Genomic DNA, 25,860 nt, shown 5'->3' on the forward strand with positions numbered 1-25,860 from the left:
TCCTCAGCCCGAAGAGCAATCAGGGTTCCCTGCCCTGTGGGAAGTCCAAGGAACCCCCACCTCCATCTAGGTCTAGCAAGTTGAGCATCCAAACTGCCTAGGCTCTTACAAAGCTGTCCTTTTGTAAAACAGATTATAGCCGGGTCTATTGGTAAGGTCAAGGGTGAGGAGGGAAAGGAGGGTCTCTGCCCTCTCCACCTCTCCCTTGTCTGATACCAGGGAAGCTTATTTGCATAGGACATTTGGAGCAGGAAGACACTAGCAGGACCCTAACCTATTCGGTTCCCCTACCGTTTTTCTGATTGGAGTCTTGTTACGTTGTCCATACCGGTCTAGAACTTCTGGGCTCAAGTAATCCTCCTGCCTCAGTCTTCTGAAGAACTAGGACTACAGCAGGTGCTGCCTGGCACAGCTCATCTAGTCTCAAGGCTGCTATGAAAACGACCTGTCTTTCCAGGAATTTCCTTCCTCAAGCTCCCAAGAGCTGCATGGTCACTAGATTCCAGCATGCCAGGCTCTAAGCCCCTAGCTACTCTTTTTGTCTGAGGGTGGCCTAAAAGTTGCCATCACAGGGGCTGTCTCAGAGTCCCACATTTTTGTGACACCCCCACGTATGTGCATACTCCACTGTCAGCTTGCTCCGGAGTCTCAAAACATTAAAGCTTCAGAGGAATTTTAACACCCTACAAGCTTCTTAGCCGGCCCATTTCTCTCCAGCCCTACGGGTCACGCGGCGGTGACCAGCATCCTTTGGATTGAAATCCTCCTGGCTTGGCTCATGCCTGCAGCCTTGCACCCTCATTCTCGTCCCTTCCCATACTGCTCTGTAACGTGCTGTCTTCAAACAGCAAGGGAGAATGCGGGAGCTCACGCCACAGCGGCGCCTGCACCATGGACGCAACCCTCTTAATTTATTCGGCCACATTTCGCCATCTTTTGCCATCGATCTGATTTCCTGTCTTCATTTTCAGAGACAAAGCGTCAGTTCCTGCCCTGGTCAGTGTCTCTCAGTGACCATGTGCTTTCTAAACCAGCTTCCCACACAGAGGGCTGACTCCTTGAAGGCTGCAGGCAGTCTTTTTTTTTTTTTTAATTTTTTTGTTTTTAATTCTTCTCTCATCTAATATATTCCCAGTGCAGTTTCCCCTCCCTCCACTCCTCCAAGTCCCCCCGTTCCCACTCCCCCAGAACCACTCCTCCATTCCCCTTCAGAAAAGAGCAGCCAACTTTCTACACAGTTCGTCTGCCCTTCAGAAAACCCGTTTCTACTCTCCCATGCAGAGAAGTGAGGCCCTATGAATGCCACTATTATTCCCAAAGCCAAAATTACTGGCCACAATCAACAGTTCTATCTGATAAGCACGAGAGGAGTAGAACAGCATTTCCTGGTTACCCATGGGAGCAGCTGAACATCTTTCCTCATACCTCCTGTCAGTGAGCAGCTCAGTTTATAGTCTTTCCCCCATTGAAGGCCTGGGTAAAAGGGTGGGGAGAAGGCTTAAATTTATAATGCGCCTGCCATGCAAACACGGAACTTGAGTTTGGGTCTCCGGCTTCCAGGGAAAAACTGAGCCTGGCAGCAGTCATCTGAACTCCAGCACTGAGGGTGGATGTGGAGTGGGGATGGAAGGAGGGTTTAATCCTTGAAGATTATTGGCTGGCCAGCCAAGGTGAATCTAGAGGAGCTCCAGGTTCTGAGAGAGAATGCCATCCCAAACATAAGGTAGAGGGCCAGGACGAGGGCTCGTCAGGTAAAGGTATGGCCAGGGTCTACCGACCGGAGTTTGATTCAGGGACTCAGATGGTGGATGTTTACCTTCACAGCTGGGCCCTGGTACATGCTCCTGAGTGCCTGTGTGCAGGCACTCATACACTAGATAAATACAATGTGCTAGAAAGCATCAGGTGGAGAACAAGTGAGGAAGGCACCTGACATTGACCTCCGGCCTTCACATGCAAGTACATGTACATATGGGCACGCGTGCGTGAGCGCACACACACACTCACACACTCGACACTCCCCTTCTACACGCAATAGCCTTTAGCCAGGTGTGTCCGCATATGCCTATAATCCTAGCATTTCGGAGGCTAAGGCAGGAGATGGAAAGCTGGAGGCCAGTTTCCCCAAATCAACAATAAACATACATCATTATTTAGTGTGCTAGGTTTTGTGCAAGCCCACGGGAGGCCTGCCCTCTTCTGAATGGACAGGGGCGAGGAGCAGATGGGGAGGAGAGGAGGAAGGCAGGGGGAGGGGATGGGAGGAGAGGAGGGAGGGGGAGCTAGTTGGTATGTAAAATAAATGAAAAAAAATGTTATTTGAATGAAATTTTTAAAAAATTTAATGTAAATGTATTTAAATAAATAACTTAAATTTTTGAAAAAATAAAAAATACATCATTAGAATAGGGCTAATTTTTATCTATTTTATTTCCTTTTCCTAGTATTTACAGTAAGTAATATTTATGTTTTTGGATACTGCCCTCTCTGACCCTAGACTATGCTGTGCTATTTCATGTTCTCACATTCCACCAGGCAGAGTTTCGCTCTCAACAGCTCTGGCTTTCTGAGAACCACGCTGGCCTTGAACACAGAGAGATCTGCCTGCCTCTGCCTCCCGAGGGCTGGGATTAAAGCCACCACCGTCTGGCTACACGTGTTCTCACTTTTAACAATGCAGTAATATTAGGATCTAGGTCCTGGCCCTTATTTGATTTCAAATTTATTGAAAGCACTAAAAATACAAATAGATAGACCTATGCTTAATTTGACCCTAGTCTCCTGCCCAGCCATGAGCAGCTGCGGGGGAGGGGCACCACCATCTTGTAGTCCCTGGGGTTAAATACACGAAGAACTTTGAGACCGCGTGGTTTCTTTTCCTTCCAGTTTCTGAGGAGAAATGATGGGAACGGCCTTGCTTGCCTCCTCACCCAACACCAGGTAGTTTGTTGGATGGGTGCACTGTCTGAAATGAGAGGCTGCCTTTCCAGGGCAGGGGTTCTACCCCACCCCCCACCCGATGTTTACACCAGAAAAGGTGGGTGGTGCTTGCGTCTGCCTTCAGAGTCCCTCTCCCTGGCGTGGCAATTTCATCTTTCCAAACTCAAAGCTCCCCGTACCTGAGGTCGCGGTCGGAGGCCTGGGGAGAGCTGCTGGTCGAACAACCTCTGCAAGGACTCCAGGGATGGGAGGGTCCTGACGACTTCCCTGGAAGTGGAGAGTCGAGGCTAAGCTCAAGAAATAGGAACCAGAAACACTTCAGGCAACACCGGCCTGAGCTATCAACAGGTCACACCCCAGTGGCAAATCCCAGAGCCCTCCCCAGTATGACATGCCCGGGCAAAGATCATTGGTCCAATCAGCCTGGCCCACCCTCCCACCCTTCCGATTTCCATCAGACTGGAGCAAAACCCACCAGGCACTAGGTAACCTGTAGGAAAATCCAATCTGGAAACAGATACTACTTTAAAATCATTTAAGAACATGCTGTAGGAAATGAATGCACGGGCGCATACACACACACACAAACACACACAAACACACACACACCTCATTAAAAATGCAAACTCCTGGGCTTCACTATGATTTGGTCTGGAGAGCCAAATTTTTCTTTTATTTACGTGTGTGTGTGTGTGTGTGTGTGTGTGTGTGTGTGTGTGGTGAGTATGTATGTATATGTGTGCACACGCATATGGAGGCTTGAGGTTAACTTTAGGTGTCTTCTCTATCACACTCCATTTTATATTAGGGGTAGGGCTTCTTGACGAGCCCAGAGAGGGCCAGTTCAGCTAGTCTGTCCAGCCAGCTTGCTTCAGGGACCCCAAGTCTCCAGGGACTCTCTCTCTTTGCTTCCAGCATGCAAACCAGTGTGGTGTGACCCACCACACCCATCCGGCCTTTGTGTGGTAACTGAGGATCTGAACTCTGGTCCTTAGACTTGCTCAGCAAAAATTTTATCCACTGAGCTATCTTCCTAGCCTCCTAGAAAGCGCATTTTAAATATGTAACAACGCTAAGTGGGCTCAGCAGATAGCATTATGTATTTATATGTATATATGTAACAATAATAAAGAACACGAGGTAGAAATTTGAGTGAGTGAAAGGGGACTTGGGAGGAGTCAGAGGGAGGAAGAGGGGAAATGATAAAATACAGTACTCACATATGAAATTCCTTTTAAAAATGATAAAGGAAGCTGGGAGTGGCACATGCCTTTAATCCCAGCATTCAGGAGGCAGAGGCACGTGGGTCTCTGAGCTCAAGGCTAGCCTGTTGTGAGTTTCAGGACAGAGACAAAAATGGATAAAGAAATATAAATAATTCAACTTTGGGGTGCTGCGTAGGGGGTGGTCCATGTGTTCAGATTCAGATCTCCTGGCAGCTAAAGAGTATCAAGTCTGTTGATAGCCCCAGAAATAGGTTTGATGGATTCTCTATTTCCATCTCTTTTTGTTATTGTTACACCCTTTATTGTTACTCAGAGTGGGAAGTCTTAAGTTTGATTTTTCCACTTAGCATTTTATAAAAAAAATTAAAAAAATTGTCCATGATTCTACATGTTTAACATCCTAAAGTTTTTTAAATTAAGCTAACAAGAGATGTGCCCAAATCAATGTCTAGAAGTTGGGGGGTTAGTTTGAAATCTTTGTTACTATAAATACTATTTTTTGTGGATTTTTTTTGGGGGGGTTGGTTTTTCGAGACAGGGTTTCTCTGTAGCTTTGAAGCCTGTCCTGGAACTGGCTCTTGTAGACCAGGCTGGCCTCGAACTCACAGAGATCCGCTTGCCTCTGCCTCCTGAGTGCTGGGATTAAAGGCGTGTGTAAATACTGTTTTGAACAGTGTTGTTCACATAGCCTTTTAAAAAAATTTTCTGATCACAAAATTAGGAGAACCAGAGTTTGTGGCTTTATTTCAATGTTGGCAATTCTCGTGACAGCATAGGTGGCCAGGATGCCAGTACTGTTCCAGGGACAAGAAGCCAGTACTGTTCCTGGGACAAGGTCTTGATTGCCTTCTGAATGTCTTTTACTGCCTTCTTCTCCATCTCCAACCCCCCCATTGCCCCGCCCCCTAGGCTGGCCTCAAATTTGCAAATAGCTGAAGATGACCTTGAACCTCTGACTCTTTTGCCTCCGTGGTGCTGGGATCAGAGGCTTGTCCTGTCACACAGTCTAAATGGCATTTGGGACTGAACACAAGGCTTTGTGTGTGTTATGCACACATTCTACAACTGAATTTTCTCTCTCCCTTTTATAAAGTCCATAGTTATGTCATACTTTAGGACTGGGCATGCCTGGGGTCCTGAGTGGGCTTCTATATTAATTTCAAATGCCTTTAAGTATTTTTCTGTGGTTGATTTCTACTCTGTTTCTCCTTAGATAAATTGACTACCTCTTTTGCCAACTTTTTGTTGGGAATCATGCCATCTTCATATATTGCTATAAAGTTTACTTAGTGCTTTTGGCATTATCACATTATTTTCATTCTAGATGGATTAGATGCCGTTATAAAGTGATTTATAACTTTTTATTCCCCTATTACTTTTTCTCTAGCAGTATAGTTAAAAGTTTATCATTAATATTTACTAGGGAGCAGTTAAAATTTCATTTGTATCTATATTGTTGGAACCCACAAGACTGTACAGTAAATGTACAGCTGACAGATTCATCAAGGCAGACCCACAAGGGGACAATTTATGGGGTAACCCGGTTTGCAGAGCTGCAGAGCTGTGTTCACTTGTCTTTTGGAAAAATCACTGTCATATCTGTGGAAACTTTGTGAAGCCCTGATTCTTCCCTTTGAAATGGGATCCATTCCCAGAACACCACTGCAGTGGCCTTGCTCCATACCCCCTACCCCTGAGGCCTTGGAGCTAGGGCATTCACTCTTTGTTCTAATAGTCAAATTTACCTAGAGCCAATCCCACAAAATTCCCTGCTAACAGACCACATAGAAATTTCTATAGAAGCAGGCGGATCTCTGTGAGTTCGAGACCAGCCTGGTCTACAGAGCTAGTGCCAGGACAGGCTCCAAAGCCACAGAGAAACCCTGTCTCGAAAAACGAAAAAAAAAAAAAAAAAGAAATTTCTATAGAAGACAGGCACTGAGCAGGAAGGCAGCATGCCCCACCTCTGCTAACAAACAAATCTGGGCCGTCCCCAAAGCTGGTTGTCACCAAAGAGATTAGATGAGAATGAGTGAATCAGGATTCAGGGATTTTAGCGTCTTTATCTGATGGTTTGGGCTGTCTGCTGATCTTTCCTGGGTCGGGCCACCTGCTTTGGAGTACTGCTTTGTCAGGTTCTACCTGCCCTTTTTGTGATTTTGATATGCAAAGTATCATTGTCCTTGCCTATGGAATTTTCCCACTCCGTCTGTAAAACTAGAAACCTCACAGAAATCAGCCCTTACTCTTCTCCTCGCTACTTCTTGTGCTTCTCCCCCTTAGTCTCCTTTCTTTTCCTTATTCTTCCCCTTATTTTTCTTCTTCTCTGAGCCCTTATCACTTCACTTTTCCCCCCTCACACGAAAAATTGACAAGTCCCCTAGACTGTAGTTACAGACAGTTGTGAACCGCCTTTTGGGTGCTGGGAATTGAACCCGGGTCCATTTGGAAGAGCTCTCAGTGCTTTTAACTGCTGAGCCGTCTCTCCAGCCTTGTGGGTGAGCTTCTAAGCATGGCATCGTGGTGCATGCTTATAAATTCAGCCTTTTTACTAAGGCAAGAGGAGAGAGGGGGTCAAGTCAAGATGAGCTATGTACTGAGACTCTGTCTCAAAAAGAAGGGAAAAAGGGCAAATTTTAAAAATTAGAGGAAGGAGCCGGGCGGTGGTGGCGCACGCCTTTAATCCCAGCACTCGGGAGGCAGAGGCAGGCGGATCTCTGTGAGTTCGATACCAGCCTGGTCTATAGAGCTAGTTCCAGGACAGGCTCCAAAGCCACAGAGAAACCCTGTCTCGAAAAACAAAAAAACAACAACAAAAAAAAAAAATTAGAGGAAGGGAGGCTGGAGAGAGGAATCCGCGGTTAAGAGCTGGCTGCTGTTGCACAGAACCAAGTTAGATTCTGAATAGCCATGCAAAGCAGCTCACGGTTATCTTTCCAGTTCCAAGGAATCCTCTGCTCTCTTCTGGTCTCTATGGGTACATGCACAGACATGCTATACATACACATAAGGACACTCACACACACACACACATACAAAAATAAATTTAAACAAAAATAAAATGTAGAAATGAAAATTTGTTTATCTGAATATCTATGTAAATAATTCCTTTATTTTAAAAATATTTTTGGGGGGATTGGAGAGATGACTCAGAGGTTAAAAGCACTGGTTGCTCTTCCAGAGGTCCTGAGTTCAATTCCCAATAACCATATAGTGGCTCACAACCATCTATAATGAGATCTGATGCCCCTTTCTGACCTGCACGCATACATACATACAGAACACTATATAATAATAAAAAAATAAATCTTAAAAAAATTTAAATTTACTTTCTGGATATGAGTTTATGTGCACTTTATGTGTGACTTGTGTCTATAGCGGTCAGAAGAGGGCATCAGATCCCCTGGAACTAGAGTTACAAATGGTTGTGAGCCTCCCTATGGGTGCTGGGAACTGAATCAAGGTTCTCTGTAAAAGAAGGAAATGTCCGTAACCACTGAGCCATTTCTCCAGGCCCCCGCGCCTTTATTTGTTGAATCTGTCGCTAAATTGGAGTTTTCTGTATGTTGACTCATCTTTAGCTTAGTTCTCAGAACGGGTGCAGAGGAGGCCCTCGGTGCTTGCTAGAGGGTTAGTGAACACATGGATGAGTGAGCACACCTATCTAATCGAGCACATCCAACACTGGGTTTACAGGGGATGCACCTGCAGGGATGTCAGGGGTGGGGGAAGCAATTTGTTCTAGCATTCTGTGCCTGGCCACCACCTGATCTATAACAGCGAAGAAGATGTGTGTGAGGAGGTTCAGAACATTCCAGTGCCTCGAATGACTTGACGTTAATTATCCAATGAATAGAGATATTGAAGCTTTTTACACTGGAATAATGTACGAGAAGCAGGCATATCAGGGGAGCCGCTGTCACCATAGCGATGGGGTGAGGCAGGCGCTGGGGAACTCAGTGTTGTGGGGAGTCATGAAAGGACTAGCAAGGACACAACAAAGGTCAGGACCTGTGTCCAGGCAGAAACAACAGCTTGTTATGAGCTGTCACAAAATTTTAATATATATATATATTAAAGAAATGGCCATTTGTGTATATTTTCCCCTAGTGATAAATGATTTCTAACAACAGAACAAAATATATCACGGAGATGTATAAAAACGACAGCCTGCGCCCAGCTGGCTGCACCACAGACAGCATCAGCAGAGAAAGCCAGGTCACTGAAACAAAAGCCTGACGACTGCTTGGTTTGTCAAAGAAATTATTTGTCACGTTTACCAAACGTGACAAATGCCTGTGCCTTTAAGAGCCTTTAAATAGATCAGGGAACTAGATTACTGGTGATGAAAGACTCTTTTCTGAGCGGTAACCAAATGAAGATTGGTACAGCACCAGAGAACTGGAAACGGCTTCAAGTGTACCAAAGCACGGAATAGAGCAGGGCTGCGGCAAGCCCTCGCCCCATGAGATGCTCCCTGCTCTTTGTAAGCGGTTTGGGCTCCCGTGACTGTTTTCAGCTGCTTCCTGGTGTTACTTTCCCTTGCCCAGCTGTGGGCATTTGAAATATTCCCTGCTAATTCCTCATACTGCAGACCAGCCTGACTCTTTGGCCTCCTGATGGTGAAAGTGTAGTTATGGGATTGTTTTGCTTTTTAAGGCAGGGTCTCTCTGTAGGCCTCGCTGTCCTAGAACTCATAATGACCAGGCTGGTCTTAAACCCACAGAGATTCGTCTGCCTCTACTTCCCAAATTCTGGGATTAAAGGCATTGGCATTTAGTGGCTCCAACTGAAGTGTGCTTATGTTTGGAGTTCAGTTTAAGGTTAATGAAATTCAAATTGTACAATCAAAATTCATACATTTTACCGATTGGTCAGTGATTCAATAACTTCAGTGTTAGGGAATTGATGCTATGGTGAATCGGCTCACTTTAAAAACTTCTGTCACCAGGAGACTTGAGCTGTCACCACCCACACACAAAATGACTTTAATTTATTTCCTGCTGGTGCCATTATGTGTGCGTTGGATGTGGAGGCTGTGGCAAGGAGGAAAAGTGGTGACAAAAGTCTAAGGGACTTGATCAGATGGCTGAGGTGGCTCAGCGGGGTCAGAGCACATCTGTGCAAGTCTGACAGCCCAAGTTCAAGCCTTGGGTCCTACATAAAGGCAGGCGGTGGGAACCAATAACTCTGCAAAGCTACCTTCTGTTCTACACGCACAGCATAGCACATGCATGCCCTCCCCACCGCCCCATGCCGCACACACACATAAATAAAATATATATATTTAAAGGCCAGGTCCTGAGCAAATGAGTTGGCAATGTTCTCTACTTTTCTTTACAGAGAAATCAAACGACAGTAACAAAACCGAAACAGAACACTTACTTAGCATGCACAAGGCTCTGTGTTCCCAGCATGCATACACACACCACCCCCCAAACAACAACAACAACAACAAAGAACAAACAATTAAGCAACCTTTCCCAGTCCAGTAAGAATTCAGATTCTATGAGAACAAGAGATTCAAAGGAGCACGGGGCTTTCCAGACTCTGCCCACTGTCCAGTTACTGTGAGTGCAGTAGAGACATTTGGACGGAGAGGAGAACATGAGGTCACTTTAATGATGTGCCTTCTCTCGCTGTGGCCATCCTCTGGGGGTGCCATTATCCACTGGAGGCTCCCCGCATCCCTCCCTCGGGGACCTCCATTACCCATGGAGTTCCTTGCAGAGCAGCGAAATCAGCTTCTTCAGGTGAGGGAGGTTGCTGGAGCCTGTCTTCAAAAAGTCAGCGTCCAGGGCGAGCTGAGTGCTCAAGTAATCCTGGATGGCTTTGAGATGTTCCTCTGGGAGCCTGAAAATCAAAAGGGAAGTGAAAATCCGCTTCGTCTGTTCCAGCCACAGAGACGCTGACATGGTGAGGATTTTGAGACATCTTTGGGCTGTCAGTGTGCCTGTGTGAAGAAGGTCCCTCATGTGGGACTGCAGAGGCAGAGGAACAGACCAAAGCCAGCAAGAATAACTCTTGGGATGAGCACTGTTGGATACTATTGGAGGGAGATGACAGAGGGCGATAGGGCTGGGTGCGGGGGAATGGTTATTTTTTATTTATTTATTTTTTAGACAAAAAGCCTCCAAAACATACGGAGGGGGCTGTTTTCCATCTCCTCAGCTCATAGAGCTGGAATCCAAGTGTTGGAAGGACAATCCAGTCTAGAGGAAACAAGAGGTCTGACCCTCATACAGAGTCCAAATTCACAGTCAAAGGTGACCCAGGGCACTATAGTAATAGAGGGGTTGGGGTCACCCTGGGCCTCTATGGGAAAATCAATGTGTTATTGATTTTGTTTCCTTAGGGACTGGAGGTCAGGGAGGTGTGATAGGGTCTGCCGATGCAGTCCAGGTTGGGTTTGAACTCTTGATCTTCCTGCCTCAGCCTGCTTAGTGCTTGCACGTCCAGTTGACTTCACAAGTGTTGGAATTACAGACACAGACCACCATGCCTGGCTTCTCTGTGAGGGCTAGGAACGTGAGACCAGGCATTGGATGTTCAGGTGGCCTGACTGTGCCTACCCACCAACCCCGAGCCCCTATTTGGCCTGGCCTTTTCAGTTCAGGAAGTGATAGGGTCGAAGGGTAGGTGTTTGTGGCTGTGGGTTTCCAACTCTGGGAACCAAGTTGTCTCCTTTCGATCAGGAGGCACTACCTGATCTCCCCACGTCCACCATCACATATACCAAGGAACCACATGCTTCTGGACTCCAGCTAGTAGGAGCCAGCCTTTCCACCTGACATAGTTCTATGAATAATGTCTGTACCCTGCTGTGGAATAATCCTTTGGTACACTGTGAACATGTGTTGCTCTCATCGTCAATAAAGAGTTGACTGACCAATAGCTAGGCAGGAAAAGGCTAGGTGGGAGAGCCAAACTAAGAGCATGCTGGGAAGAAGGAGGGCAGAGTCACAAAGGGTTGCCAGGGGAAACAGGAGAGGAACATGTACATGTAAATGAACATGTACATGAAAAAAGGTACTGTCACGTGTGAGGTCAGATGCCATGGATCCAGCCGCCAGGTCAGACATGCTGAATCTTTCCCAGTAAGCCACCACCCTGTGGTGCTACATACATTAATAGAAGTGAGTTAATCAAGATATGAGAATTAGCCAAGAAGAGGCTACATATAATGGGCCAGGCAGTGTTTAAAAGAATATAATTTGTGTGTTGTCATTTAGGGGCATAAGCTAGGAATGCAGCCTGTAGCTCCTTACTACACACGTGGTAATTTAAGATGTAAGAATATGGGTTAATTTAAGATGTAAGGGCTAGTTGGTAACAAGTCTAAAGTATTGACTGAGAGCATTTACAATTAATAAGTCTCTGTGTGTTTATTTGGAAGCCAGCTGGCAGGACAGAGCTGACTGGAGGAACAGTTCTCTATGAGTGAAGTCATAAGTTCATGGCGCCATTCTGGGGCCCCACAGGAACTGTGTGAGGAGAACTTGTGAATGGTCAGTCACATTGGATTTCCTGGGGTTCAGAGCTAGTGTTTCCAAGACTAGGGTGTGTCTGTGGGATGGAGAGCATCCCCCTGCGGCTGACCATGACAGGACGCAGTGCAGCAAGCAGGAGCAGCCTCGCAGAGAGATTTCCTGTGAGAAACACTCTAGGGGCGTGGGTGGTCGTGGTGTGGAGGTGCCACCTGACCACAGAATGGTAGTGACCTTCTAAGTGAAAAGCAATCTTGCACCTGCCAGGGAAGAAAGACCCAAAAGTTATAGATCTAAAAAATACTCCAAAACTTTTTAAAAAGTAAGCAAAGAAGAAGAAGAGACATTTTCCCTCACAAAGATGCGGATGAAGTGTTAGTGCACGAGGAGACTGTAAAATCTCACAGGAAAAATACAAAGATCCTGATCTGAAAGAAATGGGCTAAGGACAAAATAATTTTTTTTATATTTTATTTTTTTGGTTTTTGGAGGGAGACAGTCCTGACTAAACCTACAGAAGCTGTCTTTCAACTTTACTATTAATAAGAAGAATGAGAAGCCTGCTGCTCCCTACAGCCTGGGCCTGCATGCTGGGGTACTCGATGCTGGGTACCAGGCACAGGCCAGCTTCCCGGAGGACCCTCCAGGTAGAAACTCACCCACTGGTGTCCATGCTCTGCAGTCGCTGAAACAGCGTCTCGGAGAGACTCGGCCGGGTGACCTCAGGGGTGCGAGGGTTCTCTAGTGGAAGAGGAGGGTCCTTGGCCTCGCAGGGCCCAGAAGACACAGGGATGTTTCTGGGAGGCAGCTCCGGCGGTGACATGACACTTTCTACCAGAACAGCAGAAACAATGCCATCTGTGAGGACACTGTGTAGACAGGCTTGCTATGCATCTCTCCTACAGCCCTGTGAGGCCCAGGCTACCATGTTCCAGGTCCCAGTCTGTCCAGTTGCTCCTCTTCCTCCTCCCTACATCCATGCAGACTCCCTGATAGAGAGTCTGAAGCAGACCTGATTTTATGACCCTTAGACCTGGACCCTGATAGAGAGCCTTCTGAAGCAGACCTGGTTTCATGACCCTTAGACCTGGAGCCTCTCTGGCTGTGGTCTGTTCTACCTTGTTGCCCAGCAAAGATGTACTGTTATCAGTTGGCCCTGGGAAGCCCAGGGACATTGCAGGGTTGCTGGTCTTGCACAGACCAGTTGACAGATCAGAATGGTAATTTGGTTCTCAGGGTTTATGGGTAGGAAATCAAGCCCATGCAACCACTCGCTGTCTCAATTGCTCTCTCTCCCCGACTTCTGCCTCCTTTTCTCTCTATTCCCTCCAGCCTCAGGCCTCCTTTCCCTCTTCTAGACCCTCAGAAACAAATTTATAAAATACGGGCTCCTCCCACTCAGAGACCCAACATATCAAACAAACAGTTTGACCTTGGGCTGAGAGATTGAGACCTTTGACAATTCCTTTCAAATATCTTTCATGTGCATGAAGGCCAAGGTTGCCAAACATTTAGGTTCAGGACTTCCTGCCCAAGACCCTCCTGACCCCCAATGGCTACCCTGGCTCCCAGGATAGCATTTCCTGGATGACAGGGACAGGAGGACTTATTTAGTGTATGTGCATGCCCCTTCCTCTCCCTCTCTCAGCTGTGGAAGACAGTTCTGATTCTATTTTGGAACCAGGAACTGCAGGCCCTTGAGAAGACTCCAGTGAAATCAGACACATAGTCCAGGTGCTGGACGTCCCTTAGCTCTGGGTCTTGTGTGTGACAGGAGACTTGTTTGGAGGAGTGAAATCAAGATCAGGAAAGTGGGCTTGTCTCTGGAGCCGGAAGCATTGGTGTTTTGCTTCCGATGGCATCCCGGAGGCAGGGAAAGCTGAAGGAAAGCTGGATGCATGGTCTGAGGGAAGTGAGAACGTTGACGTGTGGAGGACATATCTATAGGACAAGATCAAGGCTGCCATGTGGCCTTCATGTGAGCTTTGGCTCCAGCTATACCACAGCTGCTGATCTCCAAAGGTTAGAGAGAGGGGACATGGCAGTCCCCATCAGCAAGCTCAGAACTGTGGTCATCTACGACACATGCTTTCCCTGGCCCTCCTCTGCTGCTCCTGGCTGCCTTTTGGCAGGTAGTTTGAGCTAAACAGGCAGGAAATGGGGTTTTCCAAGGAGGCAGAAGGTTCGAGAAGGGTACAGGTGATCTCCGGCTAGCCCATTGTAGAAGAGGATGCCTCAAATGTGCCTGACATAGTCTCACCAGGGCAAAGCAAACGCCAGACCTGGGAAGTCAGATTGCTGGTCTAAAGCCTTCCCCAGGGACCCTGCCAGGGACGCGCTGTCTAGCTGAGGGACTCAAGAGGTTACTTGTGGTCTTCTGTTAGGCAAGGAACCTTTGAGATGAAAAGAAGGAGGGGCATCCCTCTGCTGGAGGGATGTCTACATAACTGTCATTCTATGACTACTGGCTCCTTGTCCTGTGCTGCCCCCCACCCACTCTTGGGAACTCCCCCCCTATAAATATATTTTATTTTAGGAGCCTCTTTAGAGACGATAGGGTCTCACTATGTAGCCCAGGCTAGCCCAAACTCACGGTCCTCCTGCCTCAGCCTCCAGAATTTTGGGATTGCCGGTGGCAAGACCCACCATGGCCATTTTTGTTGTTTTCAATGATGGTATATGAAGAAGGAAACACTTTGTCCATCTTCTCACTTAGGTGCAAGTGTGGCTTTCATTTTTACTACAATGACGAAACTGAAGGGAGTTTCATTTATGGAGTGTCTGCTGTGCACTGTGAGTGATGGTCATCTGGTCCTGTGACACGCTGAGGGACTGATATGTGTTACTGTCACCTAACCACTTTATTTATTTATTTGGTTTTTGAGACAGGGTTTCTCTGTATCTTTGGAGCCTGTCCTGGAACTAGCTCTGTAGACCAGGCTGCTCTTGAACTCACAGAGATCTTCCTGCCTCTGTCTCCCTAGTGCTGGGATTAAAGGCGTGCGCCACCACCACCTGGCATCACCTAATTGCTTTAAAGGGAAGCTTATCGTTCAGAGAGTTGAGGTCACCCAAAGTCACAAAGGCAAGAAGCCAGAGAGAGGAGTTCTGGTCCACACCTGACTTCGGAGCCCATGATCCCCCTCTGATCTGTGAGCAACCATAAGACAAGACCGGCAGAGCCCGGCTGGCACCTCCCCACCCTTGCCATCCTCTCCTTCTCTTCCTACCAGTGTCCTCTTCAGCCTCATCGATGGTGTCTTCTTCCTCCAGGGGCACAGGGTACTGCAGGTGGGTCACCAGCCCCATGTTCTCCTTCTTGTAAAACTCAATGAGCTGGTCCAGTTTGGTGAAGAACCTCATGGGGACACCTTCAGATGCCTGAGGACGGAGCACATTTTAACTTGAATGTCACCCAACCACAAGGGCCATCTGCAGCAGACACCCGAGAGACAGGGAGTGACCAAACTTCAGAAAAAGCTACAGGCTCTCCACCCACACCACACATCCTGTAACCAGTGGCTCCCAGCAGTCCTTTGCAAAGGGGCAAATCGGGGTATTTTTAAAACTACTTTTCTTTTCATCTGTTAATTATTTTTAAGTATTTTACTATACAAATATAGTATATTTTTATTTATGCCCAAATTAGGAAATTCAGATTTTTCAAAAGAAATCAAAGGCCCACGCGTTCTATTTTTAATAGCTTAGGTGTGTATGTGGTGAGCAGAGCTATCTCTGCTCCCCCACCCCAGATCGTTTCTAAAAACTATTTTTTATTTTTGGTGTTGAACTTGGGTCCTCACACATGCAAAGCACAGCCCTACCACTAAGGGACACTTGCAGGCACAGGCTGTTTGTGTACCAATTACCCATTCTTCCAGCAGTGGGGGTTGAACCCATGGCTTTACACACGCTAAGCGAGCATCCTACCACCATGCTGCATCTCCTATCGCTGCCCAGAGTGCTGGGATTACAGGTATGGGGCTCACACACGGGTATAGGTCTCACACGCAGTTGTTGCCTTCCCTCTTTAACTTTATTTTGAGGCAGAGTCTCTCTAAGTTATCCAGGTTGAGCCTAAGCTCATCCTTCTTCCGGCTCAACCCCCAGAGTAACTGGGATTAATAAGGACACATGCCACCATACAAGGCTTGTCTGTGTACTTATTTAAGCTTTTGAAACTGGGGTCTGGCTGTGTAGCACAAGGTAGCCTCAAACTTGCAACCATCCTCCTGACTCAGACTCTAAGGTGCTTAAAATTCAAGCTTGTACCACCATAACTGACTATTATTTTTAATGATAGGAAAATTTGTTCTTGTAATTTTTAAAATTTGTTTTAATTCTGTTTTTGTTTATTTGTTGAGATTGGGTTTCACTACACAGCCCCTAGGTGGTCTGGAATTAAGAGATTTGTCTGCTTCTGCCTCCTGAGTGCTGGGATTAAAGGTGTGCACTGCTATGCTGGACTTAGCTACCTTTTTTAAAGATAAAATTATTTTATATATATGATGTTTTACCTCCATATATGTATGTGCACCATGTGAGGACAGTGCCCATGGTGGCCAGAAGAGGGCACCAGATCCCTCAGACTGGAGTTAGAGATCCTTGGGAGACCTCCCTGTGGGTGCTAGGAACTGAACCCTGGGTCCTCTACAAGAGCAGCCAATGCTCTTGACCACATGGCCATCTATCCAGCTCTTGATTATATTTGTTTTAATCAAAAGTCAGAAGCGGATCAAAGCACCACAGGAATCTTCACCACTTTGTGCCTCTGCTGTTGATGATGGAGGTCCCTCTGCTCTACTCTTCCAATACTCTGGGACCAGGACTCTTGTGTGTGTTGGTGGAAGAGGGAACTCCAGCAGGAAGCTCAAGGTTTTTTCTGAACAGCTAGCTCAGTCCCTACCAAGACACCCTTGCATCTGTCTTTCATCCACTGCTAAGACAACATCCCTGTAGGGAGTCAGATTGGAGCAACAGACGAAGATCCTGAAGGTAACGATGGGTACCACATACACCTCGTCTCTATGGCCGGGGCTTTGCAGGGTCCCTGTTCCTCTACCTGGGCCTCCAAACACCAAGTGTCTGCCCATAGTCTGTCTTTTTATTTTAAGATAGTGTCTTACACTGTAGCTCAGGCTGACCTCAAACTCATGACAATCCTGCCTCAGCTACCTGGGTGTTGGGATGACAGGCATGAGCCACCATGTCCAACTGTCCCTATCATCTCAACAATGACTCTCACACCCATTTTCAGGTTTGGGAATCAGAGGTTAAATATCTCTTCAGGGGGGCTGCTAGCTGCCTTCTTGCTGAAAGAGACACACTGCTTGCAATTGAGGCCAATAAGAAGATGGGTTTGGGGTGGAAGTCCTCACAGGAGGGCGAGCAGATGGTGGACTCAATCATTAGATTCCTATTGTTGACAGTTTGAGGGCTTCATTTAGGAGGCTTGGTAGGACATTGGCCTGGTGACATCAGGATCACAGGCGAATGTGACCAAATGAGGTATTTTGTAAACTTGATGAGATTAAGATTCACCATAGGTACAAGTCTTTGGGCTTATGTAGGTTAGGGTTATTGAAGACACTTCCTAACGTAGCATCCCATGGACTGATGACCAGGACTGAATAGAAAGGAGAAAGCAAAACTGACACCAGCATTCACCACTCTCTGCTTCCTGAGTGTGGGCACAGTGTGACTAGCTGCCTCTGCTTCTCCTGCTGTACCTTCCCCGTCACCCCATCGCGGTTGACTGTAAACCAAAGTAACCCCTTTCTTCCTCAAGTTGCTTCTTTTAGGCATGTTATCACAGCAATGAGACAAACAATTGATACAACTAGGAATCCCAGCTCTCAGACTTTACTCTGATCCCAGGCTCGTGGGTCTTCCACACAGTAGTGAGGACACAAGGTCTCGTGTGAGACTCGGGCCATACACATGGGCTCCCTGCCTCCCTCGGCTTCTTTCTTTCTCCAAGTGTACTTGTGTCCTCATGTGCACTGCACATAAAAATCTGTGTATATGTGTGTGTGTGTGTGTTTGTGTGTGTGCGTTGTATGGCTTAGACTGTTTAGTAAATCTGCAGAGAGCTTAGCAAAACCATTTGTTTATTCTTTTCATTAAATTCCCTTGTTCTCTCAAAGCCCCGCACTGCACAATCTCCAGGAAGCTCTGTTAACCACCTGAGTGGCAGCCCCGCTGAGATTTCCAGAATATTCTTTCAATGATTCAAATGCAAATAAGAATGGAATAGCAGAAATAATTTGATAAGATGTAAGACCTTTGAACTCAATTCCCTTAAAACAGTCGTAAGTATGTGTGGTCTTGTGGGGGGGGGGGGTTTATACCTAACAGATAGCATGCCACCAGGCATTTGGAAACAGTATAAAAATATTAAAGAAATTCGAGGTAGGCTGTGAATCTGGGAAAGGAGTCTTAGCGGGGGGTGTGGAGGGCCTGAGGACCACATGTGTAAAAGCACATGTGATTTGGGGTTTTAGGAGGCACCCAAGCTGAGATGCAGAGCATTTTATGTAACAGGAGAGAAAGAAAGAGAGAGAGAGAGAGAGAGAGAGAGAGAGAGAGAGAGAGAGAGAGAGAGAGAGAGAGAGAGAGAGAGAGAGAGAACTGGGATTATGCTGCACTATTGAATTATAGACATAGTTAGTCCAAAAAAACAACGAAGGGTGAACAGGCTGAGAATTGATCAAGCAGAGAAACAGACAAGCTGAAAGGAAACCCAGCAGGGTGGAGGCAGGAGCTGGAAGAAGCTATGGAGGCTCTGAGAGCTGTCAGTCAAGACCACCTCTCTGGCCACTGCCTGAGCGTGCACCAGTCATAGGGGTCAGGGAGCAGGGCCTGGCAGCCCAGGGTGGCTGACTGCCCAGGTGGCACAGACTTCCAGAAGATGGGGACTGCAGAGTTGAGTTCACACTTCACGGATGGAGAAGCAGGCACCTCCGGGTGGATGCATATACCAGTTCATAATGGCATTCCTGGGGAGGGAGGCTTTCCTCCACCTTCCACAGGCAGCACTAAGGGTGGGACAGTTTGGATTGGCTTTCCCCAGCCCATAGGTTGGAAAGGTAATCCCCATATTTACATTTGGAGGTAAAGCTGTTGGAAGAGCGGGGCTCCATGATGGGATCAGCGGCTCTTTGAGCAGAGAAAAAGCAAACTCACACTTGCTGTCTGGCCATCTGATGCCCTGTGCCATGTTGTAGTACAGCTCGAAGGCCCTCACCAGATAGGGGCTATCACTTTGCTCCTAGGCATCCCCAGAACCGTGAGCCAAGTAACCTGTAAGCCTTTATCTGCGTGTGTTTTGCTGGACCTTGTTCATACTAGGCAGATTCTCTGCCACTAAGCTACCTCCCCAGACTTTAAGCTTTATTCTTTATAAATGACCCCATCTGTGGTATGCAGTTGTTTGTGTACGTGTGCAGTAAATACGCACACATACAAATGCAACTGAAGAGACAGACGGGGCTGAGACAGGGAGACAGAGATCCTAAGTGGACAGCCTGAGATCATTCAAGAGAAAAAGTGTCCTTGAGGAGGTCACAAATCTGCACTAAAAAGTAGATTTACTACTCAGCAGCCAGGGCCAGCTGAGAAGGCTTCCTAGTTCTAGCACCCGAAAGAATACATACCCTCCTCAGGGAAGCAAACCCCCGTAGGGTAAATTTCAATTGAAGGGGAGACCTGTTATAATACCACATGGGCCAGCAGGAAGCAGCCTGTTTCCTCACGCAGGTCTCAAGTTTCAAGGGGCACAGTTCAAAATACTGTCTTCATTGGCATCTTCGTGTGTCTTGGCACTTGGTAATATGACTTATGGGTTCACAAAGATTCTCCACGAGGAATTTAGATTCAAAGCACATTCTAGAGAAATGCGGTCTAAGGCGGGAGTTGTAGAAGGCATGAGCCAGCTCACACAAGGGCAGGCCTGGGAGTGGAGTCCATATAGGTGAGTACAAGCCTCTGTCCATATAGCACAGAAAATAGTAGCCTACCCATGGTATATCATTCTTCAGATGGGCTTAAAAGGCCCCGTGTTCAGGCAGGGTGGCCAGTGAGTGCCTGGCTCTGAGCGAAGGACAGCTATCACTGGGTGCAGCTTAATAAATCCCACTAAGTCTAAACCAACACTTGGGAAGGGGCTTCCAGGTGCAGAGTACTGACGGTAGGCCAGGAAAAACCGTCATCTCCTTCTAATGAGACTAGAGGTCCCTTCCTCCATTAGATAGCGCTCATATCTACCTGCCTGAGAGCCACCCCCACTCCAGGAGCCAGGTCTGCATATTACATCCAGATCAATCATACAGGCCACCTAAGTTACTGGCAATTACAGACTCTGTAGGGTTCAGAACTACAGGCAAGAATTTGGAGCCTGGAAGAACGGTAGAGGGACCATGGTGGGTGGTCTTCATTGTGAACTGGACACAATCTAGAATGACCTAGGAAGAGAGCCTCAACGAGGAATTGTCTAGATCAGGTCAGCCTATGGTGTCTGGGGTGGGGAGGGGGCGGGCAGAAGAGGAGTACTCGCTAAACTTAAACTTAGTAGATTGGGAAGACCCAGCCCACTGTGGGCAGCACCATTCTCTAGCTTTGGGTCCTGGATTGTATAAGATTAAGTGGAGAACCTGAGCATAATATATACATGTATATATTAATTTCTCTCTGCTCAGGACTGTGGGTGTGATTAGCTGTTTAAGTTCTTGTTGCTTTCTTTTTTTTTTTCTTTTTGGTTTTTTGAGACAGGGTTTCTCAAATCCTGTGTAGCCTGGTTGTCCTGGAAATCACTCTGTAGACCAGGCTGGCCTTGAACTCAGAGATCTGTCTACCTCTGCCTCGTGAGTGCTGGGATTAAAAGCGTGTGCCACCATTGACTGATAAACTTTTTCAATATTTTAAAACATAAAATGTTGTTAAGAAAGTTGTCATAGGCATTAGTCGGAGCAGGTGTCAGGTGTCATATAAAATTGGAGTTTTGAGACAGTTTGGTAGGTAGGTAGGGAAGTGGAGTCCCAGAGCTGCAGAGGGGAGCTGTTTACCCCCATCTCCAGGAGCTCCCAGGGGAAGGATAGTGTTAGAACCCAGAGAGAGCACCCAGCAGGAATAGAGGCCTCTGTGGAGGGGCCCACAGGACCTCACAGGGAGGGATCCAGGCCACAGGTCCTCCACCCTCACTTCAATTCTTCCCTATCTTCTCACCCTTTTGCCCCTGGCTGGGGCTCCTACTGGCTTAACGCCATGGGAAGCAAGGGCAGTTAACAGACCTGAGTACAAACAGTAGATTCTCAGCATGTCAACTCACAGGGGGAGGGCAGCACCTGTGTATTGCATGGGAAAGGCGCCCAGATCAAGAAGGCCCTAATCATGGTTCCCCACCAGAAGAGGGGTGTGGCCCTGGATTCTTAAGGGCCAGGCTGCCTGCTATTGTTCCTCATTCTGCAGTTACGGCCTTCCTTAAATGACACATGAAGTCATTTTGAAATAGAGAAGGAACTCCAAAGGTCTCATGTTAGCCGTGTGTGCCTAACATTTCTGAGCTGTTTAGCGATCCATGTTCCCTCGCTCATGCTGCTCCTCAGGAAAGTGATACCCATGAGATTCCTCCTCCATAGTGACTCCCCCCTTCTCCTTGCCAGGGACGAATCCCTTTCTTCTCTAACAGATCAACTAGACCATGCGGCAGGCAGCTTGCTTTAGAAAAACATGAAGAGAGGATGTCTGATAAAAAGTATTTTGTCACGGTGTTGGGCAGGCACATACTGGTGATACCCTTCCACTGGGCTCCATCTTCAGCCCCAAGCTTTTTCCACTTTAAAGAGCCTGTATCTGGGATATCCCTGGCTTGAAGAAGACCTCTCTCTGGGGTTTGCTTAATCAACAGACTAGGCAGGAATGTTCAGAATCACAAGAAAATAAGGTAAGGATTAGTTCTATTTGCAAAACAAAATGCAGTATATTCCCTTGCCTCCAGTTAATTAATATGTCTATAAAGAGTATCCAGAAACAGCATTTCTATATGGTCTTTGTAGACAGCAACCCAAGGAGCCCAGTTCACTCTGTCTCGGATAGTTTCAGTGTCTGCTTCTCCCACAAGCTGGCAAGAGCCTTGAGAAACCCAGCATGATAGCCCAAGTCTTTCTACAGGGGAAACTGGTTTCACACATAAGGACCCACCACTATTCTGAGATGCATCTACCCCATGATTGTCATTGAAAGAGGTGGAGGAAGCAGAGGAACTCGGACTGCCCACTGGACCTTGCAGGGAGAGATCTTGTTCTCCCACTTCTTGGCATCTGCATCTACCTGACAGGGATACTGTTAAAGTCAGGCAAGGAGGTCTACCCCTCGGACTGGGGTGTCAGCGAGAGGAGGGTGCTCATGTCTTAAGGGCAGCTGAAGGAGAGCTGATGTTCAGGCTGCACAGGCCTTTCCATAGTCAAACCTGGCGATGACTAAGAACACGCTCGGGGGAGGGGGAGGGCGGACAGCAGCCGGGAGGTCAGAGCCCTAGACAAGCTGAAACTTCCCAGGGGATAATTTTAATGTCAGCACTGTCTGCCATCTCTAAATGCAGAACTGAAATCAGATTGGGCACAGGGAGGAAGTCTGCCAGCCGCGAAGCAGGAAGTGTGGTGCTTCGGGTGGTCACTCCTGAAGGTTTGGGCAGCTTTTATTTTAGATGGAGAAGCCTACCGGGAGCTGGGCTGCAGGCCTGCCATGTCAGCACTCAGGAGGCAGTGGCGGGAGGATCAGGAATTTAAGGCCATTTTCCACTACACAGCCAGTTTGAGGCCAGCCTTTCCAGTTACCATGGAGACTTTACAGATGATGAGAAGTGTGAAGTGGAGAACCCAAACCAAACAAGAAGCTCTCTGCAGGATTTCACGACCTCTGAGTGCTTGTTTCAGGTCCAAAGAGAAAGTCAGGAGAAAGGGCTTAGGAAGGAGGAGAGCATAAGTTTGTCTGCTGGGCAGAGGGGTGCTGCCTGTTGCTCTTATTATTTCTGCTCCTCAGCAAGGACCCTGGGTCTGCGGAAGTTGGAAAGACGGTGAAGTAGGGACAGGCATGGCTAGATTCAGTCCAGGCCCAGGCTTAGGAGTACTTCACGACTAGAACTCAGCAGAGCTGAGAGCAATGCAGGCTGTGGCGAGGGATGGAAAACTTAGAGCTCAGCACGCCTGGCCAGGCCTTTGTGTTCTGCTCTGAGCCGCTCAGCACATCAAGACACCAAGCCCTGCCATTTTCCTATGTGGTTATCACTGTGGCTAGGTCCCACCTTTTCCTGGGTCTCTCTCTTATCTCTGCAGCCATCAGGTGGTTTCCTCTCCCTCCCTTCTGCCTTCAGAATTCTTCTTTCTCAGTGTCTAGTTACCTCCTCTGCTTCAACAGACTAGGCAGGAATGTCTTCCTGAGAATTACAGACCCAATAATGGGTGAAAGGGGGAGGTGGGAAGGGCATGGTTCTTTGGGTCTCTGGGGCTTTGGTAGCACTTGAACTTTTTAAAAAAGCAATTCGAAGTTTCTGGGAGTGTTTAGGAGCTGGAGTGTATATACAAGTGGTATAAATGGATTGATGTTTTAATTTTTATTTTTTGATACAAGGTCTCATATTATAGCCCAGATTTGAATTAAACTAATCATCCCCCCAGCCTCAGCCTCCTGAGTGTGGAGGTGACAGGTGTTAACTGCCACAGCTGGCCTAGCTGACATCATACGGCAAGAGGGGATGCTGTACTTAATTCAATTAGGGAGGTAAGGTGGGAAGAAGGAGAAAGGGGCAGGGATGGGGAGCTGGTCTAGCTAGAACACTAATCCACCCAGGAAGCATGGCCAGCTAGAGAGACTCGGGAGCCTGGGAAAAGAGGAGGTTGGGCTGAGAATAGTTTTGGAAGCTGCTTTGGAATTATAAGGCTTAGAATGGTACCTCTACAGGATATCCCCATTAGAAGACTGCTAACCTCCCCCCCCCCCACACACACACCCCACTACCACTGAGGACTTCACTCTGGAGCACAGGCTAGACTGGCACTCACTCCATAGCTTAGGCTGGCCCAGAGCTTGAGATCCTCCTGCCTCACCCTCCCAAGTACTGGGATTATAGGCCCAACTCCTCTTTCTATGAACATGTTTTCAGTGTTTCATTGCCTGTGAAGTAGCTAGGGTCAACTTCTGAGCTGAGGTCACGGAGATGATCAAGACGCAGAAGGATACAGAGATAGTTGGACTGAAGACACAGTGGAGGTTGAGATAAGGAATTATCCCCAGCCTGAGAAGCCACTGGAGATGGTCAGACCAATGAGGCAGCAGGGCAGGGGACCGGGTTCCACACCTGCTAGGAAACAAGCAGAAGAACGCAAGCCGGGCTAGGGAAGGAGCCGCAGAGCAACTCTGTCGTTTTGGATTGGAATGGGATCAAACAGTGTGAATTCAGTGTGTGTGTGTGTGTGTGTGTGTGTGTGTGTGTGTGTGTGTGTGTGAAAGAAGGGTGTCAGGTGACCTCTTTTATCACTTTCTACTTACCCTTCCCCCTTTATTTTGACACAGAGATTCTCCCTGAACCTGGGGATCTTTTTTTTTTTTTTTCTTAGCTTTTCTGGAAGCCAGCAAGTCTATGAAACCTCTGTCTCTATCTACCTCAGAGCCAGGGAACATGTGTGTGCAGGGATGTATGGCTCATGGCCTGGGGGCTGTGATTGGAATGTTGGTGCTCATGATTGCACAGAAAGTGCCCTTAACTGCTGAGCCATCTTTCTAACCCCTCAAACTCATTGTCTTTAATGTACAGATGATTCTAGGAGAAAAGTATGAATGTGTATGTGTACACACACACACACACCATCTCTTGGTTCTATCTGCTGAGAGGGCCTAGAAGTTATGACACACTAACAGCAATGAGTATGCTCACTGCTCAAATCTTGGATGCTGAACATTTCCCCATAGAAAGACCCAGAGATCCTTTTACTCAGCTACCAGCTGATAATCCAGGGCCAGGATGGAACAGCAGAATCCATGATATCTACGGCTCTAGAACAGCAGTTCTCAACCAGTGGGTCACAGCCCCTTTGGCAAACCTTTATCTCCCAAAATTATTTACAACAGTATATAGTTTATATACAGTAGCAAAATTACAGCTATGGAGTAGCAATAAAAATAATCTTATGATTAGGTGTCAATACAACATGAGGAACTGTATGGAGCGGTTGCAGCATTAGGAAGGTTGAGAACCGCTGCTCTAAGAGAGAGAGAAGCCATGCTTTGCACATGAAAACAATTGATCAAAAAGAGCCAGGAGCCAACAGAAAGGGCAGTGGGAGTGAGCAGCAAGCACAATCTGAACATCAGAGTAAATAATGACATAGTTATAATCCACTGAGTACAATGAGAATTCATGAGTCTATCCTTATATAAATAAACCAGAGAGACAAGCTCTTCCCACGGTTGAATGCCAATTAATAACTGTCGAACCAATGACAGGAAGAGGCAGTTAGCATCTGGCAGCCATCATTGTAATAATTGATTCAGGCAAGTTTTACCAGGAGATGCTAAAGCTAGGGACGAGATATTTAGATAGATTCAGACTATTGCCACAAAACAGTTCTGTGGATGTGTTGACTTTTCTAATTTTATTTTATTTACTCTTCAAGTATTGAATTCAGAGCGTTTGGTGTGCTAGGCAAGCAATCTACCCTCAATCATATCCCTAGCTTAGTTATCAGATTTTTGTTTATCATATTTTGTCTTATCATTTAGCCCAAAGCCACTCAAGTTCATGATCCTCTTGCCTCAACTTCTGAGTGTTGGGATTACAAATTGTGTTGCTATACCTGACTTCAGTTATTTATTTCATTTTATTATTTTAGACAGGGACTCATAATCTAAGCTGGCCTCAAACTTACCATGAAGCCTAAAATGACCTTGAATTTCTGGTGCTGGGGATATAGCGCAGTGGCAGAGAGAGAGAGAGAGAGAGAGAGAGAGAGAGAGAGAGAGAGAGAGGAGAGAGAGGAAGAGAGAGAGAGAGAGAGAGAGAGAGAGAGAGAACGAAAACTTCAAATATCTATAGTAATTTTGCAAAGCAATGCCATCTACAAAATCTGCAAAAGCAGATGCCATCAAAGCCCATACTCAAAGTTTACTCCAACAACAGGGCAGAGCAACCTGTGCCTTTCCTTGAGTGGGTGTGT

General features: G+C 47.0%; 1 protein-coding gene across 1 annotated transcript in view; it reads right to left on the reverse strand.

Moving 5' to 3' along the window:
• The window catches only part of Inpp5d (inositol polyphosphate-5-phosphatase D), a 111,317-nt gene that overhangs the window by 44,116 nt on the left and 41,341 nt on the right, over positions 1-25,860 (reverse strand). The window contains exons 3-6 of the mRNA XM_005361784.3: positions 14,884-15,034; positions 12,313-12,484; positions 9,879-10,019; positions 3,120-3,207 (exon numbers count right to left, since the gene is read on the reverse strand). Coding sequence (XP_005361841.2) covers positions 3,120-3,207; positions 9,879-10,019; positions 12,313-12,484; positions 14,884-15,034 — 552 coding nt within the window. The remainder of the gene's footprint in view (positions 1-3,119; positions 3,208-9,878; positions 10,020-12,312; positions 12,485-14,883; positions 15,035-25,860) is intronic.

Source organism: Microtus ochrogaster, linkage group LG4, assembly GCF_000317375.1.
Source record: "Microtus ochrogaster isolate Prairie Vole_2 linkage group LG4, MicOch1.0, whole genome shotgun sequence".
NCBI lineage: Eukaryota > Metazoa > Chordata > Mammalia > Rodentia > Cricetidae > Microtus > Microtus ochrogaster.